Source organism: Grus americana, chromosome 1 (assembly GCF_028858705.1).
Source record: "Grus americana isolate bGruAme1 chromosome 1, bGruAme1.mat, whole genome shotgun sequence".
NCBI classification, from domain to species: Eukaryota; Metazoa; Chordata; class Aves; order Gruiformes; family Gruidae; genus Grus; species Grus americana.
The window spans coordinates 2032895-2052934 of record NC_072852.1 but is presented as its reverse complement, the minus strand read 5'-3'; the positions used below and the strand labels follow the sequence as shown (position 1 = coordinate 2052934).

The window sequence follows — 20040 nt, the reverse complement described above, 5'->3', positions numbered from 1 at the left end:
ACAACAATGAAAATTAATATGCTATGAATGTAATGGATGCTTTCATTTTCCCCGAGACTTCAAGCCGCCAAAGGGATTAAAATGTCGCAGGTTCTTTCTTTGAAGAAATTGAATCCAGATGGTCAGGCACATTAGAGGCATCCAGGACCTGTGAAAACTGGGAAAACTGCCCACTGAGGAGTACCCCCCTGCCTCTGGGCTCTGTTAATGCACCAGCTCAAGTCTTCTCCTCTCCAGCCAGTGGCAGAACCAAGATCTTTTATCGTTGGCTCTTGCAGGCAGCAGCAGCAAACATCCTTCTTGCAGGGTTAGGTATAAAATAAAGCAACCCTGAAGTGTCCTGCCTGATGGTGGGGACTGTGTAACCTGCCGAGACCTGAACTATGAGGATATTGAGGGTGCTTTAATGATTTTCTTCCACTGAAGGTAGGCTGAAAATCACAATCCAGGCCTGCTGGGGTTTTACACTGACTGTGCCTGCCATTCTTGCATATGATTTGCATGAGTACTGCCAAGAGAAGAGACGGGATCAGGTTGTGTGTGCCGGCCACCCTGGACACAGGTGCCGGAGGACATATTCAGCTGTTGGGAGCATTCCTGCATGCCACACTTGGCAACCCCTGGCACTAGCCAGATGCCATGTGTCACTTAAACAACTGAGTATTTTTAACTGTGAAAACTTACATCAGTCTGGAATTGTACACTGGAATTTGGATGCATGTTTTCTTAGGAATTCATCATTTGTTAATCTAAAATTTATTTGATGATGCTTTGGGGCTGAAATAACAAAATGGCATGTCAATACCCCAGAGAGCATTTTTACTTAGTAGCAGCCCTACCCAGAATAACTTGCAGGAGCAAGGAATGTCGCAGGTATGAGGCTGCCCGGGACTTCAGGCAAACAGCTCTGTGTAACAGCAGTCCTTCCTTCTCTGTGGAAATGAAAACCCAAGCTAAAAATAAGAGTAAAACAATGAGGGCTGGTTGACTCCTCTGTCACTTGAACTCTTCCTGGCTCCCTAATTTGATAGTAGGATAGGAGTCACCAAGGTATTTTGCTCCTAGAAGTGAAAATCCTCATTTGAGTATAGAGGAGGAATGCTATTAATACCCACTGGCAGGAGAGCAGGAAGAACTGGTCTGTTACCCATCGCTCACCACAACAACCGGCCAGGCTGCATTCTCGCCTGGGCTGATCCCTGCCCAGCGGGGCAGAGGGGCTGGGGAAGGCACAAAGGAGGTTGGGGCCAGGGCAGAGGAGTAAGGGGACACTGGGAAGACAGAGGGAGATGGTGTTGGGTAGAAGAATATGTCCCAAGTTAGAGGGAAACTGGGATTATGGTGCGGGGTGTATTGGGTACAAATCCATAAGTTTGGCTTTGTTGCTTCTGTTGCATGAGGAACAATTCTTTCTTTTTTCCATTTGTTTTGGCTTTCATCAGAGGGTTCCCAAGTACCACGTTTGTTTTGGCTTTCATCAGAGGGTTCCCAAAGTACCACAGCCTTGTTTGGGATAGTTTGCCCACTGGAGTGGCGTTTGCACTACCATGAGCTTTACTAACTTAAAGGTCATATTTGCACTGCCTCTTGCATGTGTTGTAAGTAGAGCAGAGGCAGGTAAGTAATGCGCAGGTATCGTAGTGCGCTCTGAGCTGCTTCGAGGCCATGCTCATTATATTGCTGTACAGGGGACACCGTGGGCCTGGGGAATGGTTATTATATCTGCGCAAGATCTCCTTCCACCCTCGCTACCTTCAGGCTTCTCCAGATTTATTGCTTTCCCTGTGTTGCACGTTGGTCAGCAAGTACCCATTGCACAATGCGTGTCTCCACCGCTCAGGGTGGATTTTGCCTTGAAATGGCGCTTGATGATCTAGACAGATATATTGAGCGTACAGAAATCATCCCGTCTGCTACAGGCGCAGCTGGAACCGCTTGTCTTAGGGAGTTTTGTTAATTTAAGGCCTTCCCCATCCCTTCTTTGAACGAAGGGCAGTTGCCCAAGGCATGTAACCCTCTCCACGTGCCGTGCCAGGAGGCAGACAGGTAGCCCTGTTGCATCAGGCCAGAGCTTTATGTTTCTACAACGTGACGTCATCAGGCTGCATCAGCCGGGGTTTGCATCACCGCGAATTAGTTAGCCTCACAAGGTGTCACGCAGAAAGTCAGGGATCTCCTCGCCGGTGAATCACGTGCTTCCGCAGCACACACCAGCAGGTCCCTTACCCGAGGGCTGAGAAGGACTATTTAACGCTTACGTCACAGAAAACACTTTATGTGGCATGGAGTGCTTCAAGGCGCAGGACATCATGTTCTGGTCCTAACAAGAAGTGTTTAAGTGCCACCTTTGTGTGCGTGACTCTGCTTCACGCCTTCCCTCTCAGCTCCTGGTTGCTCATCCCCTATTTTTAGTTGATTCTGCACGGCCTGTCTCCATCTCGGTAAAAAGAGATGCGCTGTCAGGGTCGAGAAGTGCTCCTAAATCTTTAGACCAAGTTTAACAGTCTTTTGATCTTAGATTATAGGAGAAATGGGCATGTTTGATATTCAAAAAAAGATAATTATCAAACTCAATGGAGGGTTCACTTGCTCCTCTCTGGAGTCATCATCCTTTTGGTCTTTTGTTGTCTTAAAATGGTTGACTTCACTAATCTCAAAAAGGATTACCGGTATCTGAAAGAGTCACAGTCTGTCCTTTCAGCAAGGGTATGGAAACTCACTGCATCCCAAGTTTCTGAGAACCCTGCGGTGGAGGATCCTAAGTGTCCTGGTCTCGCATCAGCAGAGGTTAAACGCGCAGATTTGCTGAGAGCAGCTCTCTGTGGGAGAGAAGCAAACAAAGCTTGAAAAAAAAAAAAAAAAGGCAAACCAGGGGAGGGGACAGCAGGACTTTCCTCCTGCCCATTACTCTGAAAAAATGTGGTTGCAAACCCTCTGCCCACCGGGGACCAGCTCAGCAGGGACCCTGCAGTGCTCCTGGCCACCCCAAATTTATCTCCCCTGAGAAAAAGGTGGATTAGCACAGGTAGGCAGCAGTGCAGCTGCCCTCCTATTGCCAAATAAACTCGGTTTATTTTTACCAGCACAAGAGACCTTTTATTTTGGAGATTTGTAGTGGTGCCAGGAATAATATGACTTGAACAAACAAACAAAAAAATACAAACCCTTTGCATCTCCAGCCAGGCCTGCTGGGACAGGCTCCCCTGTTAGAAGAGGGGGAGAGGCTCAGCCCAGCCCCTGGCTAACAGAGCCGTGCCAGCACAACCTTTAAAGCTGAGAGCAGACTTAAAAGCACAGGTCTAGACAAGAATTAATTTTTTTTTTTTTGAGCAAGGAGGGCTGGGGCTGGTAAAAAAAAAAAACCTCGCAGCAGCAAATGACTTATGCTTCAGCAGCAGCGGCAACAAGAGCTGCCGTCAGGAGAAGCGTGTCCCAGCGCCATGCTTGCGAGACGGCCGTAGGCGGTGGCGGCGGGCCCTAGGACTGCGAGTGCCAGCAAAGAAAAAGAGGGGAAAAAACTCAAAACATATATTTGGCTTTGTTTCTTTTCATTGCAAATAGTGAAAACCCCAGACTTTTCAAACCGTTTTCCATCGTGGGGTGTGATGGAACAGTCTCCTGGATCCTCAGTGGGACCGCGTTGCCTTAAAGTCGAGCCTCCCAGAGGTCCCATTTTGGGGCAGTTTAGGAGGAAATAAGGGTCGAGAAAGGGGCCCAGGAGCTCCTCACCCCCGGGCGCCCTGCCTCTGGGGCAGGGGGCGGGGTTAGCAGCCAATGGGCGTGGCTTGATGGTGGAGGGGCGTGGTGATGGCGGTAGCCCCGCCCCCGCCAGTGAGGTTGGGGCGCGGGGCTGCCGCGGGAGCAGAGCGGGGATGAGCGCGGGTTGAGGCGGCGGCAGGGGGACGCCGCGGACGGCGGCCATGGTGGCTCACGACGAGCTCGGGGGGTTGCTGCCCATCAAAAGGACTATCCGGGTGATCGACGCGCAGAACCAGTCCTTCAGGGAGCAGGAGGTGAGGAGAAGCGGGGGAAAAAGGGGAAGGGGGGTGAGGGGAGAGTGGTGGGTTTGGGAGCCCCCCCCACCTTCCCGCTCTCCGCGCCTGAGGGGAGGGGAGGCGACGAGCCGGGTGCGCTGAGAGCCGGCCCCGGAGTGAGGTGCAGGTAGCGATTTAAAAAAAAAAATACTTTTTTTTTAAGTTTTTTTAAAACCAAGTTCATGGAGTGGGACCGGGGAGCTGAACCCGAGCTCGGCGCCTCACCTGACCCCGCTCCTCCCAGCGGGATTTTCAGTAAAAAAAGGTTATTGCTTTATATGCGATCTCTTTCCACTGACAGGATTTTTCCTAATTAGGGCGTTTGTTTGCTGTATAAACCAAAAAAAAAAAAAAAAAGCTTGGGGGCTGGTTGGGGTTTTGAGGGGTTTTTTTCTTTGAAGTATTGTTATTTTTATTATCTGTTGTTATGTAGATGAGAATAATTGCATTCCTAGTAGATGCTCGTTTGCCTCCTGCTGCGACAGAAGGCAAAAGTTCAGCAGCCAGGTAGGGACCAGCTGCCCTGAGCAGGGTTTTATTGCTGAGATTAGCGGTGAGATGAGGTGGAAAAGAAAAAAAGGCGGCTCCAGACAGCTCTGGGGCTTGAGGGCTCCGGTCTGAGTCGTCAGCTTCTTAAAATACTGACTTGAAAACAGCCAAACTTGGGCAATCTCATTGTGCAAAAGGGAAACCAGATGCTGGGAGAGAAATAACATAAACCAGATCTCTTAAAGGAGAGTAAATAGCCTCTTAATTCTTAAAATGCGTGTTTTCTGTGGGGTATAACTAGCACGCTGGGTACCTGGAGTTAAACTTTGGGTCTGGGCTTGAGTAGTGACTCCGAAACCAACACTCCTCTCGGTGCCAGGTTCTGAGTTCCTATCAAGAGCCACTGAAGTTATCAGCAGAGCGCAAGGCCACATTTCCCCCTCGGTCACAGACAGCCCGTTGAGTTTGAGAAAGGCGAGACCTGTAATCTCTGTACCAACGTATCAAGCCAGAGGCTGGTGGTTCAGTTTGAGTGCAGACAGCCGTTTTCAGAACAGAGCCTGAGATTTGACGAGCTCCTTGCACGTGAATCTTAAAATAAGTTAGTCAGGTGGCGATGATTTCTGGCAGGAATTACTCAAGCTGGCTATTAAAATCCTTTTTTGCTTATTTGACTAAATAGGAAAAGTTTTGCTGCGCGTGGTTTTTAGATTTGTCACCGTGTTTGTTCGCGTCGGTCTGGGACTGGCACATAGGACATTGCATTCTAGTAAGCGATCCTTGTAAAAACCACTAATGATTACCTAGCGTAGGGGGAAAGGTTGTAGGTGTGCATACTGCTAGAGGAAAATGTTTGTTGCTCAAAAGTACAGCCTGGTTTTCTTTCGAGCAGCAGGGTGCAATTTTTTTCACAATGCAAAGAGTTAACCTGCACTTAGAGAAGTACTTGAAGAAATTCCACTAGTGTGAAGTCTTGCATGCCAGCTGAGGCACCAAGGCATAGATTTAGCTTTTGTGTGTATTTTTATGATATATTTATATTCCGTTTTGATAAAGAGTCCCTTGAAAAAAAAAATTCTGAATGGAAGCAAAGTGCTGTTGAACTCGCTGGGGTTATGATTATGTGTTGGTGGTGTAATGCTTAACACCACTAGCTTGTTACAGAAACTTTACAGACTTCATTCTAATCTGGGCTTCTGTACAGCACGGAGACAGGCTAATCATTGTTTGCAAGTACAGAACTAAAAAAAAAAATACTGAGCCAAAGTTATCCATAGTATGAACTGTGCCGAGTCTCAGCTTACACCGTGGCTGAGTTTGTAAGGGGAGTACATGACCCCAAGCTGAAATGCAGATCTCAGAGAGGTGAGGTTTCTAAGGAGAGGGATTTTTTTCCACCCTCCCTGCCTTGGATCAGACGATATAGTTGGAAGGAGAAGAAGAAACAGATGCATTTGTTTGGCAGTCGGGCCATTCATGTCTGAGAGCACTCGCAGGACAGAAAGTGGGATTTGTTTCCCTTTAAGAGAGGGGAAATGACCTTTTGCTAAGCTGAATTTATAGCATACAGAAGTTTTTCTGTTGGCCGAACACCCCAGGGGAGCACATCGCATGTACAGAAAATGCTCTGGTCATGCCGATCTGCGGGAATTCCTCCCTCCTCAGAGCAGAGGAAGGTTCGAGAGAGCAGTGCTTTTCACTTCAAGCCTGTCTTTGCATGTCTCGATATGTATCAACTGTTCTGAAAAGTTACGATTTATAATCCCAGGGAGCCCCTTTGTACCGCCTGTCCCAAACAGAGAGGCAGGAATGCCTTCTGCCAGACCTTGTGTGTGTCGCTTCAGCCTAGCACAGATGTGCTGGGAAGGCATTCACACATGTCCCTCAGCACAGATAGTGTGTCATTGTATCTCATATCTGGAAAGGCTGCAGAGTTGACCCTTTAACAGCGAGCTGCAAAAGACTGTACAAGCATCCTAAAGCACTGAGGTTTCTTGCTATTAATTTTCGGTGTCACGTTTTTCTCTTCCATGCTATTTATATCACTGGCCTTGACAGAGCTGTGTGTGGCTTGTGTCTGTATATTTTCTGCTTACATTCCTGCAGTTTCTTAAGCTTCTCTTGGCTTGTGTCCATTTATTCTAGTACACTGATGTATGGTTTTCTAGAAATAAATTACCTATCCTTTTCCTCAACTCAGAAACGTCTGTGATTAATTAAAATTTCCTTGTCTTCTTTTACACCCAGCCTAACTTTCCAGCCTTCTGCATAATCCTTTTCCTGACTGACTGTCTTGAGTGCAGTGGCTCATGGTTGGCAAAGGAAAGAAGTGACTGCAGTGTTTCCAGTGCTGTACCTAAACCCAACTGAGGGTCAGGGTCCCGGGGTTGAGGACACTCTCTTGTAGCTTTTCCGCAGTTCTGTAGTACCTTCGTGGTTCTGACATTACCCAAATGTTTCAACCACGGCTTTGAACGCACTTTGTGCTGTGCCAAGAGGTCTTTCTGTTCTGCATCACTCATAAATTGTTTCTTTTCATGTTTCCCCCCCTGCAACTTTGAAGGCTTAATTCAGTGTGAGCTAACCTTCTCTGTTGCTTAACACTGCGTGTAGGCAGGCAGACGGGCCACTCCTCGGGTCATGTTGCTGAAATCAAATCTTACATACGTAGCTTTTATGCTTCCTCAGTCTTATGACTGGAATCCAGCTCTGTGTGTTCCTATTCCCCTTTTTTGTTTTCAGCATTTGTCACTTCTGTTGCTACGTAGAAGCAAAGGGTTTGGGTACCTTATCTTGCAGTCTCTGACTAGAAGTAGAGACAGCGGAGAGCTTGTTCTAAGCAGTCTTCTCAGTCTTCACCTTTTAGCCTTTTGAAACGTAAAAGGACTCAACTGTAATTAACAAAAAATGCTTAGTAAAACCTTTGTAAATTTTCTACTGAGATGAACTCAAAAAAGAGGCTGCTTCCATCAACTCATCTGAACTTCACACTAAGAAGCTTCCTTGTGATGATGAGTCATGTCTAGCTATCTGCCAGATGTTTGAGAGCACCAGGGTACCTCATCTAGCCTTTTTCCTAGCCTTAAGCTCCCCGTCCATCTCTTCCTGGCATACAGTTGTGCACACCTTTCCTGTACAGTCCTTACAACACAATATTTTTGATATAAAATATGTAGGGTTGCCAGCATGATTTTAAAAACTGATCTGAGCTTAAGCAGCAGGAGGTTTCCATGGGGCGTTTCCTCTTTCTTGGCACTGTTTCTGTCAGGACAGAATTGAAAACACTGTGGGCTCCCGGCAGGGATTAGTGGTGTAGAAAAGCAGAAGCTCTATTTTTCAAATCTAAACAACGTATTAGAAAAATTATGATGACTTGTGGAGGGTGGGGGGGAAGCAGAAGGGGAAGGAAGCTTTGTAAACTGCAGGTTTTAAACTTTATCCACTTCATATGTGTGTGTCCCTTGCAGGAATGTTCAGCATGTGGTCGTTAGCTATTTGTTAGAATAGCTGCTGAGGCTGTCCTGGGCTCTGACTGCTACTTTTCTCTCCAAAATAAAATTAAAATGGAAAAACACATTCTTCCTACAAAGGAAAACATGATAAAATGGAGAAGCAGATCACAGCTCCATCTTTAGATGACAGTCACTTGCCTTGCAGAGGACAGTGCTTCAGTCTATTTATGTTCAAACCATAACAGTCCGGGCTCGAGCCCTATTTTGAATTCTGACTGATGTGTATATTATCTTGCCTCTTTTACACTGGGCAAAGTCTCTGCAGTTTAACTGCAGCCTTAAAGTTCAGACAAATATTTACAGCCTCTGCTTTCCTTTTAAGATGAATGGCTACTTCAAAACACTCTCTTTGCTGTGTTTCCCACTCCTTAAGTGGGCTCATGCTTTTTAAACCTGCCTGGGCAGCTTGAGAAATGAAATAGGAGTCACAGCCAGTACAATTTGTTCTCTGCTTTATTTACAGGAGCCAAGCAATAAGCGGGTTCGGCCTTTAGCACGGGTCACGTCCCTGGCGAACTTGATCTCTCCTGTAAGAAATGGTGCAGTTCGGCGCTTTGGGCAGACAATACAGGTAAAAAGCAGAGCCTTCTAGTCCTAGAAGTCCAGAGACATGGGGAAGATACTGGTTGTATGGGGGTAAAACAGGCACTGGGATTTCAAGGCATCTCTTGGAAATCTCCTGTGTGTTTCGTGCAAGGACAGAAAGCTTGCTTGAGACTTGGGGATGCAGAAGAGTTCAGAGGTAGCTTGTAGCTTGCTAGATAAGCAGGTTATTGAAGGTTTAAGCAGTAAAAAAAAAAAAAAAAAAAACTGATAGGGAGAATTAGTTGATAAACTGTTCCAGTACTTGAGATATGTGGATTGGAGCGCATGCTTAAATGTGAACTGACCCTGCTGTTCAGCGATCTTTTGATAATGTTAGAGAAGTGTTGTCTGAGGAACACTATACCCCACACATGCAGATAAGAGCGTTTCTGTGTCTAGGTTTCAGTAACATTGCACATCATGAGATCAGAGTTCAAGTGGCTCCTGACTAGACCCGTTACGGGTAGAATTATGACTCTAGTATATTTACTTCCTCATAACTTGGAAATAGACCCAAGCTTTACCTTTCCATCCTCCTCCCAGGCACTGCTGCTGGATCAGTGCGGGGAGAGGTGCATGGAAAAGCTTGCCAATCTCTGGGCTCTCAGGGCTTTCTCAGCAGCTTGATTAAAGTGTTCCTTTATCTAAGGAAAAGTGTCTGGGTGTGTTTTCCTGCCCTGTACAACAGAGGAGGATGAAGGATTGGGAGGGGTGTGGATAATACTGTAACACTTCTGTACTTCTGAAATGGTGGCTCTACATATTTTAATTTTTTTTCCCTTTTTTTAATCCCTGTAGTCATTCACCCTTCGCAGTGACAGCAAGTCTCCTGGCTGTGCCCAGAAGTCATGTAGCAGATCTGCTGCTCCTACTCCTCCTAAAAGAAGAAACAGCGTACTTTGGTCTGAGATGTTAGATGTCAACATGAAAGAGTCCTTGAGCACCAAAGAAATTAAGCGCCAGGAGGTAGGCCATCTGTTAAAGAGCAGGACAGAACGGCAGCCGAGGCCTTGGCTTGGGCTGTTTACTTGGTGGGGAAAGGAGTAATGAGCATCTGTGGGTGACTATCTTCCTGCGCACCTTCGTTTCTAAACTGCTAGACTTATTTCTGCATTAGGCATGGGAAAAGGTAGGCTTCTCTCTCTTGAGTCACTAGGGAGTTCATCTCCCCAGTTTGACCCTTCAGAGATGCCAAACTCTTTCCGTGGGGGTGCTCAGCAGTTCTGAAATTCGAGATTCGACCCCGCTGGTTGTTTTGCAGCAGACCCAAAATCAGGTTCCTTGTAAAGCCAGCTGTCTTTCTCTTAAAGCTCTTGACAATTGGTTAAAAGCCAAATAGCAAGGCCTTGGCTTGCCCTTTTCCTGTAGTTCTTAGACAAATCTTCTAATGACAACACAGAAGCTGACTAAAGACGCCTGGGATTTGACCTCTGTGGTTTTCTGGGTTTTGTTTTTTTCGTACTTGCCTGTGTAGAAGCAGTGATTTAAAAGGCGCTAATATTTAATTTGGCTTGTGCATGAGCGTCAGAGCTTTCACACAGTTGTAAGTAATGTTGCTTTCTCAGAGTTGGGAAAGCCGGCAGATTTACTTGAGGTTGTCATGCCCAGGTGGCATACAGTGATTCAGATGGCAAAACCACCTATTCAAGCTGCAGAGACAGGATATACGTTATGTGAGCTGAAAGGCTCTTTCAGAGGAAGACTGGGATTAAAAATGACCCTCGATGCTTTATCCCCTTCCTTGCAGGCAATATACGAAATGTCCAGGGGAGAGCAGGACCTAATCGAAGACCTGAAGCTTGCCAGAAAGGTAAGTGTTTTTTTTGTGCAGTCAGTAATCATAGGACAGATAACAACGAAGTTTCTTTGCACCTGCAAAGATTACATATCAGCTTTATCAGGCCCAGAATCCACAGTTTGAAAGCTGACGTAAGGAGCCCTACAGTACTGGTTTGATTGCAACAAACCCAGCCAAAAAAGGATTGTGCTTTGCAGTGCTGCAGAGCTAGTTGGGGAGTCCCTCTCCCAGCTGAGAACAGTTCAGACAGGAAAGTCTTTTTCATTTGATACCCTCATACAGAGGTTAATCTTTTAGCAAAGTCAGTGTTACTGTTTCTGTTGGCTTCACTTCACATCTGTCCTGCTCGTGATACATCCCCTCATATTTAAATTGTCAGCTTTCGTGCTTGGAAGATTTGAATGTATTTTAATACTGATGTTCTTTGACAGGCCTATCACGATCCCATGCTGAAACTCTCTATCATGTCCGAGGAGGAACTCACCCACATATTTGGGGACTTGGATTCTTATATTCCTCTGCATGAAGGTAGGAGCAACTGGATCATTTTCACATCATGTACTAACAGCTAAACTCTATGGTTTCTCACATTAGAACAGCTTATTGGGGCATTGATGCAATTTCTATTCTTGTGTTTCAATTCCAGACTTGTTGGCAAGTTTAGGAGAAGCAACAAAACCAGACGGAACAGTGGAGCAGATTGGGCCCATCCTTGTGAAGTGGGTGAGTACATAACTTAGAGACAGCAGGCTAAAAATGCGCTTAAAGAACGTTTAAAGCTAGAAGCCGAAAAGCTGTGGGCTTTTGTGGCCTTGAGCGAAAGATTGAAACGGAAATCCTGGCTACACTGAAAACAATGGGAGTCTGTCAGCCGTAATGGGCCGCGATTTCACCCTGGAGACTTAGACTAGTGTGACTGCAACTACTTGCTGATTTATGTTTGAAGTGTCTATATCTTCTGGACTATTTGTCACTGATGTGATTTCAATAGCGTTATCACTGTTAATCTCAAGCATCTGAACTTCAAAGGCGTTGCATGCAGAATGGCCTTGTTCTCCTCACAAAAGACTAGCTACATATACAAGATAGTCTGTTTGCTTTTTTATTGGGCAAAGTATCACAGTAAGGGAAGTAGAACTCACCCGAGTTTGACGTGTTAATGTGATTTTTCTTTTCCTGCATGGAATTTGACTCCCAAACGTTGTTCTCTTCTGCAGTTACCACGACTCCATGCCTATAAAGGTTATTGTAGCAATCAGCTGGCAGCCAAAGCACTTCTGGATCAGAAGAAGCAGGACCGGAGAGTGCAGGACTTCCTTCAGCGCTGCCTTGAGTCTCCTTTCAGCCGCAAGCTAGACCTTTGGAGCTTCTTGGACATTCCTCGAAGTCGACTGGTCAAATACCCGCTGCTCCTAAAAGAGATCCTGAGGCACACTCCCAAAGACCATCCCGATATCCAGATTCTGGAAGAAGCCGTAAGTAATACTGATTTTCATGATCATTGTTCTGACATAAGCATGTCATTCTGGAGCTTCAGAAAGCTTTCTTAAACCCTCAGCAACTTTGTGGGCTGGTTTTCTCAGTGGACACAAATCTGTGACTGTAATCCCTCATGAAAGCAAACAAGAGATCAGTCCACATGGATTCCATCATCCGGAGTTCTTAAACAGCACTTAAAGGGAAGATATACAAGCAAAGGTCCCTATTTAATCATTTGTAAATGTTTTGGTTTATAGATATCTATAATCCAAGGAGTCCTGTCTGATATCAACCTGAAGAAGGGGGAGTCAGAGTGCCAGTATTACATTGACAAGCTGGAGTACCTGGATGAGAAGCAGAAGGACCCGAGGATTGAAGGCAGCAAAGCTTTACTCTGCCATGGGGAACTGAAGAATAAAAATGGACATGTAAGTCCCTCATGTTCGTGGTAATTAGTTCTCAAGTTTGAAAACCTGCCCTCAGAGGTAGTTAAAACCATTTGTCTGTCAGCAGGACCAGGAGCCCTTCCATCCTTAGGGTTAGTTTAAACAATTAGCTAAATTTAAAAAGCAGAAGAGAAAGCACCTGATGGCAGTCTGCATTTCAGGGTGTAAGGGAAAGTTTCCTGCCGACAGCTTTACAATTGGCCTTCAGAAGCTGGAAAATAATTAGCACAAAATTACCATAGAAAGTGTGCTCTGTGCCCAAGCACTCCATCAAAAGGGATTTCCTGACGGCTGTTTATTTTCAGGTGCTCTGACATTCCCCATTGTGCGCTCTAGCGCACAGCTCTTCCAAACAAAAGTGTTCCTGCAAAAGCCTGTTTGGCTTTGAGGTGGACTGCCAGAAGTTTATCTCCCACTGCAGCAGCGCTGAAAGACCCTGCTGTACTCGAGGGTTTTGCTGCCTTTTGTTCTGGTTTGCAGGAGTAACCTCGTTTTAAACACCAAATCTTTTTCTTGTTTTCTTTAATTTTTTGGTTGGGTGGAGTTTTTTATGTTTAACTCGGCCATTACACTTCCATATACATGAAGCATTTTATATTGTCAGACAAGAGATTGCTTCTAATCGTCTTTTCTTGCCATGTGCAAATCATAATTCGATTTTAAAGGGTTGTTAAAACAATAAACCTGTTGATGTAAGTCTGCTCTTTGCCACCACTGCCATGACCCTACGTTACTGTCTGAAACCTAACGTAGGTGAAACTTCAGATAACGTGGCCTTGAATGCCAGAGGATGCGTAAGCACTTTGAATATGGAGTATGATGCTTTGCTCATACTCAAATGTGTTATCCCTTTCAGAAACTCTACGTCTTCCTCTTCCAAGACATCCTGGTTTTGACCCGGCCAGTCACTCGCAATGAACGTCAGGCCTACCAGGTGTACAGGCAGCCGATTCCCGTCCAGGAGCTGCTCCTCGAAGACCTGCAGGATGGCGATGTGAAAATGGGAGGATCTTTCCGAGGAGCTTTTGGCAATTCCGATAAAGGTATGGACCAAACCAGTTCATCTGCATGGGAATCTGTTGGTGAGGAGAGATGACACCTGGGCAGAGATCCCCAAGGACTGAGGTTCCTTTAGGACAGCAGACATGTGGACGTTAACATGTCACCTTTAGACTGTCACTGCTGGGCTTTGCAGTTTTATATTGGGTGGCCATAAACTTGTATCTGGCGCTTTGCAGCTGGTGCTCAGATTAGAAAACATCTATTTTAACATGTCTCTGCTGGCTCATGGAGTTTGGATGGTTTTGGTGAGGTTTTGAACGCTTTCCCTGAAGCAGAGCAGGGCAGTCCAGGTCGCTTGTCTAGCAATGGAATCTCTAAATATTGAGCTAGGAACTGATCTGCTTTTTCCTATGTTTCTCTTCAGCTAAAAATATCTTCCGAGTTCGTTTCCAAGATCCCTCCCCAGGCCAGTCCCACACGCTGCAGGCCAATGACGTCTTCCACAAGCAACAATGGGTTAACTGCATCCGAACCGCCATCGCTCCCTTCCAGCGGACTGCTGCTGCAGCAGAGCTGAAGGAGCTGCCAGAGCTGAGCGAAGAGTCGGAGGAGAACAACCCCTCCGTGCCCAACGTTAAAGCCCAGAAGAGGCAGTCTGCCATGTCTGGTATAACCGAGATGGAGCTAGACGAAAGCACGTCCGAGTGCGGCTCCATCCTGGACTCGGAGGAAGCCAAGGGTGTGAAAACACACAGAACGCTGTCTGGGTACAGGAAAACGAGGGAGAAACAGCTAAGCGGCAAGCGGAAAGAAACACTGGTGTAAAGGGGAGCCCAGCAACATCCTGGTGGAAGACTGTTTATTTATAAATAACGTGTACATTTTTCTTGTAATGTGAGCATGGTTGGATTCACTCTACTGAAAGAGTATTTTTTTTTTTTTTATGTTGTAATGGCAGCTACTGGTATACAGTTAACGCTGTTGAACTGGAGTCTGTTTTTACAAGCATGGCCACTTAGAGCCTGATTTTAATGCTGTGAGTGATTCGCAAGCCCTTGTGCTTTTGACTGCTCATGGCAGATTTGAAGAGCACACTTTGATTTCGGAAAGATTTCTACGCGTGGTGTTTGAGGCTGGAAAACAGCAAAGTTAAAGTAGAAGCTTGGGCTTTCATCACGAGCCTGGCGGCACCTCTCTTTGTGGGGTTTGGATCAGCGCTGCAAGAGTCCTCTTCAAGTGGACTCGAAACCTGAATTCACGTTTTCTTCTTGTCTTTTTTCGCAGTATATGGTTATCGTAATCCACGCAAGTTTTCATGGTAAAAAGGAGAAAAAAAAACCAAACACAAAAAAACAGACCCCAGATTCAACAGGTTCTCAATTTACCTACTGGAATCTTTCATCTTAGTGTGTCCTTTGTACATTCCTCATTTTTCACTCTTGTAACCTGCCAGATATTTAATTTTTTTATTAGTTTTGTTTCAAGTTTGGGGGTTTTTTTTTTGGTTTTCTTCTCTTTTTTTTTTTCTTTTTTACTTTTGTATGTTGTTGTTGTTGTTGTTGTTGTTGTTCAGACTTGGCATTTCCTTTCAAATACTTGATCCTTCTTGCTGAGGTGTGCGTGTACATACTGTTTCTCACGTCACTCCACAGTTCTGCGGAGCGCAGGCAAGCCGTAGCATTACAAGCCAGTGGCTGGGAGGAGACGCTCGACGTACCCTCTTATGATGAACGACGTAAACGGCTTGTGTGCGCTCCGGACTACTGAAAGAGAACTGCATTGCTAGTGGGGTTTAGGAAGGTTTTAGGCACGTTGCAAAGGGTTTGGGGAGGGAAGAGGAGCAGCTAGAGGGGAATAGCAGGGAGTTGAAGGTAGATTTTCTTGTTACTGTTGCCTTTTGGAAATGAAACGCCTTCTGTAGGGGAGGCAAGGACTGGAGGCAACTAAGGGGTTATTGCATGTGGTAGAGAGGTAGAGAAAAGAAAGCGTTTGAAGCTGATGAGGTGTGAGGACAGAGGAGGTAGTGGTTGTATATACTCGTAACGGCGACACTGCCGTGTTCTAGCGGTCCAAAGATTTGTGTGAGAGATGCCGGCTTGGTAACTGCGCTGCAAAGCGTTGTAGGAAACAAAGCAGTGACAGCTTTGAGCAAAGCCAACAGGCTCTTCCTGTCATTCGACTGGTGGTACAGGGCAAGGACAGCAATCCCACGATACCCTTCCTCGAGCGTTACGCGAAATCTGTGCTCGAGGAGCCGTACCTCGCGTGTAACGGGTCATTGCCTGTCACCTGTTCGGCCAGTAACGTTGGAAATGGGTAGAGGGTGTACATATACACAAACGTGTGGTTCTCTGTAAATGTGTTTTGTACAGTTTTGAGTGCCAAGTACAATTAAATTCCTGACAGCCTCTTGCCTGCCTTGTCTGAGTCGCTGGGAGGGACGTGCTTGTGCCATGGGTGCTGCCAGACAGCAGCAGATAAGCGTGTCCTTGCACTTCTCCAAGCACGCACGCCTGTCCTAAGGGCTGCACGCTCAGGAGAAAGCCATGCCTTCATTCAGAACCCTCTTCTCTGTCCCAGTTCCTCTTTGGGCCGTTGCAGCCGGGCAGGACACGAGCCGGCAGTTTACAGCTCCGTTACGGCACGGGGCCTGGCAGCCTCCACCCTTCGTGTGCAACGGGCCATCGCTGTAAAACAGGGCACAGCTGTGTGACTCACACCATGCTCACATCACTCTCCTCCTTTTCTGGGGGAAAAGGAAGCTGTACTTGTCCTCCCGGGGCACCAAAACCTTCCTACAGCAAAGAAAACGCCCCTTAGAACTCAAAGATTCCCCCATTTAGCAAATATTTAGAAATTCTCTCCTAGATGAAGGTGGGAGAGGAAGGGGGACCCCCTAGGGCAGAGGCCTCTCTTCCCCTGGGGCAGGGGGAGGCACCCACTTAGCAGCAGCGTGACAGAACTGTTGGGTCTCAGCAGCCCTCCCAAAAAGCTGCAGCCTGACCATCTAGGGTGGTGTCTGGGCACAGCTGCAGCTCCTGGGGGGAGCAGCCCCGGCTCCCTGCCAGCTCCCTCAGGCTGGCCCTTCTCCCATGGGACCCCCCTGCGCCCCCGGGGCCCTGCTCGGGAGGGAAGGCACAGCTCGGTTTGCAGGGACAGCCTTTACAGCTGAGCTTTGGCCTGGGAAGCTGAGTTTTGATCTGGAGGTGACTTGGCCCTTCTGAAGCAAGGAGAAGCTGAAAAAAAAGGCTCTTTTTTTTGCCATTTTTTTCTAAAAAAAAGGCATTAATAAGCTGCTGGGGCCCACAGCTTGTCCTTAACAGAGGAAATCCTGCAGAGAGCCTGCTTATCCTCCCGCACATCAGGCTGGGGCTCAACCTTCGTCTCGTCATCCTGTAGCCAACAGTCAGCAAATTAGCCAAGAACTTAATTTCCCTTTCAAAGTAAATTTCCCCCCTGACTCTTGGTGGTTCCTATCCCTGCTCCGTCCCTCTGGGAGGAATGTGCAGACCGCAGCCATCCTCCTCCTCCTTGCTAGACTAAACAAGCCAGGCTTTCCTGGTTTCCTCCCGTGCTGAACTCCATCGGCTCCTGGCCAGTCCTCTCCTCTCCTGGGCAGCTAAACCGCTGAGCCAAGACGCCCCCATCTCACATACGGGGGGACCCTGGGACACAGCGGGGTGCAACACCCCAGGGCAGAGGGGGGGACCTGGGCCCCGACATCCTTGGCCGCAGCGTGGTCCCATCATGGCCAGGGAAAGGGAAGGTGTCCATGCTCGGCGGACACGTGGACACCTCCACCTTTGGTAAGCAGCTCCCTGGCCCTGTGTTTACCTTTGGGGATCCACCCAGCCCGGCTGCTACGTGCGGAGAGGAGCCAACACCACCCCAAGTTTACAGGTGAGACCTTCCTGGAGTTGGTCAGAGCTGAGCGCGTGCCTCTCTGGAGTATCTCCCCAGCACCCCGATCCCAGCTTCCCTCCTCCACCATGGTGATGTCCCGCAGGGCCAAAAGCGGGACGGGGGTCCCTTCGCTTGGGCTAGAAAAGCCTGACTTTAGGAGCTGCCCTGCAGACCCTGCAGTTCGCCCTCAGCTTTGGAAACCTCTGTTAAACCGATGCCTAAAATGAAGCACAAGCCCAAATTTTACACCAGCAGCTGCCATCCCCTGGAGACCTCTGCAGCCCTTGCGGAATCATCCCCAGAAATCCCTCTCTGAAATCCCATTTTCCACATTAAACCCTGATGCAATTTATGCCGGGCTTTGCGGAGGTTCCTCCCCATCCCCACGGATGCTCACGGGACTGGCCGGCCTCGGCGCGTCAGCTCGCGCGGGGGCACGGGGCCCCGTGGAGGTTTCCCCGTCGGAGCGATTTCCCTTTCCACCTCCAACTTTCTCTTTTTCCATGAATTCATCAGCCTCCCCCCCCGCCCCCGCCGCCTCGTCTGCAAATGCAAACCCAGACGTCGCCGCACACATCTGCGCACATCTGGGCTTGCGTTATGAGCCGCGCAGGCTCGGGATAATCCAACTGGGTGCTTTCAACCATCTGGTCTGGGTTGGTTTTTTTTTTTTTTTTTTAGCTGTTAACCTGGACCAGACCGCTCGAAGCCAGACGCCGAGGTCGAGCAGGGCGATGCCGCCTGGAAAACGCCGTGTGAGGCTTTAACATTGGCCGCTTGCACCATCTTTCCTCAAAGCATCGACCTTTCCAGCTCCGGTTGGAGACATCCCGGGAAAATCGGCTGCCAAAATACCTGCCAGCCGGTGGCTGCCTGCTCCTGCCTCCCACCATGGTGGTCTCACTGCTTTCCCGTCCTCCCCCACGGCCCTTCTTGGATGCCGTAAATAGGACTCGGCCATAAACCACGGGATTTTATGGGCCAGCAGGCAGTTTTATTAGGTTAATTATCCTGCCGTGCTAATGAGGGTGCAGTTAAGCACAGTCAAAATCAAGGGTTGGCTTGACCTTCTCCCAGATACTGCTGCAAACATGGGAGGCAATGGGTGCTGGTGATGGAAAGGTGATAGATGTTCATGAAGGGAAGATCATGGGTGATGGTGATGGAGAGGTCATGGGTGCTGGTGATAGGGAGGTAATAGGTGCTTCTGATGGGAATAACATGGGTGCTGGTGATGGGAAGGTCATGAGTGCTGGTGATGAGGAGGTGATGGGGAGGTGATAGGTGCTCGTGATGGGAAGATTGTGGGTGCTGGTGATGGAGAAGCGATGGGAAGGTCATGGGTGCTGGTGATGAGGAGGTCATGGGTGCTGGCAATGGGTGCTGGTGATGGGGAGGTGATAGGTGCTCGTGATGGGAAGATCATGGGTGCTGGCAATAGGGAAGCAATGGAGAAACAAAACCCCCAGCAGCTTCCAGCTTTGCCCAGAACCAAGGGACACCCAGAATGGAGCAACCCCTTCGTCCCTAGCGAAGTGACCCAGAGTCCTCCCACCCAGCCCACCCTCATTCTGAAGCTCAAACAACTCTCCCCATAGCTTAAACAAACACCCTGATCCTCCCGGGCTTTGAAAACACCCGTTATCTGTTGGTGTTTGCTTCTCCCAGCTGGGTCTGAGCCAGCTCCCCCTCCTCTTGGCTCCTCGCTTGGCTGCTCGGGGCTTTTTCACAGCAATCTTGAGTCGATCTTATTAAATCTGGAGCAGAACAGCAAGCGCAGGCAATTAGACAATTAGGGAGCAGCTCGTTGCACAAGAGAAGCTGCCAGGACCTCCCCTCCCCGAAACGCACTCGTGGGGTGAGTAGCGCCGTGCCTCTCGCCAGACAGGTTCCCGGCACGGCTCGGCCGATTCCTCCCTGCAACTGCAGCGTTTTACATGCCTGGTGTTTTTTCCAGATGAGTTTTTCCTCAAGACAATGATCCCCTCCCACACTTTGTCCCACCTGGAGGCCCTGTTTCCCAACGTTCCTCAATTGTCCCATGGGTTGGCTTCTGTTTTGTGGCCTTCTGCAAATCCCACAGCTCTAATTCCTCACTGGATTAAACTGGGGCAAACTGGTACCATTTTCTTGTAGCCAAGAAAGTCAAACTATCTTTTGCTTGCGCCTGATCATCTGGTCCATTAGCTCCTTGGGCCAGCTGGTGAAGGTCACTTGGCTGTTATGGGCACATAGAAAAGAGGGATGGATGGTTGGAAGGAGAGGTAGATAGATGGCAATGTGAATGCATGGAGGGAGGGATGGCCAACTGGATGTATGGGTGGATGGACAGATGAATGGATGGATGATAATGTGGTTGGGTGGGTGGATGCACACATGGTCAGATGGCTGGGTGGATGTTTGGTTGGTGGGATGGATGGATGGATGGATGGATGGATGGATGGATGACAATGTGGTTAGGTGGATAGATGGACACATGGATGGATGGGTGGGTGGATGCATTGATGAATGGATGGTAATGCGGTTAGGTGGATGGATGGACACACGGATGGATGGATGGATGGATACGTGCATAAATGGATGGACAGATAAATAGATGGAGGGATGAATGGACAGTAGGATGGACAGAGAAATAGCCCTCATCCTCATTTGTCTCTGAACCCCCCTGTACACCCTGCTGTAAGAGATGAGTAAAAACGAAAGCAGGCCGTTACAACATGGTTAACCCTCACTCAGCCCCGGGGTTAATCCCTGACTAACCAGGGCAGGACTCATGACACTGCTCACCTGAT

At 48.0% G+C, this 20040-nt stretch overlaps 1 protein-coding gene across 2 annotated transcripts; it reads left to right on the top strand.

Moving 5' to 3' along the window:
- The first annotated feature begins 3835 nt into the window (after nucleotides 1–3835).
- NET1 (neuroepithelial cell transforming 1) lies at nucleotides 3836–15753 on the top strand. 2 transcript variants are annotated; one of them, XM_054838178.1, is made up of 10 exons: nucleotides 3836–4013; nucleotides 8499–8606; nucleotides 9419–9586; nucleotides 10368–10430; nucleotides 10850–10946; nucleotides 11065–11141; nucleotides 11636–11893; nucleotides 12155–12325; nucleotides 13200–13386; nucleotides 13770–15753. In XM_054838178.1, the coding sequence occupies exons 1-10, from the start codon at nucleotides 3921–3923 to the stop codon at nucleotides 14168–14170; spliced, it is 1623 nt and encodes a 540-aa protein (XP_054694153.1). In that variant the 5' UTR covers nucleotides 3836–3920; the 3' UTR covers nucleotides 14171–15753. The 2 variants fall into 2 exon arrangements, with proteins under 2 accessions (XP_054694153.1, XP_054694162.1); XM_054838187.1 differs by lacking the exon at nucleotides 8499–8606 and having other exon boundaries at nucleotides 3856–4013.
- Nucleotides 15754–20040: the final 4287 nt, after the last annotated feature.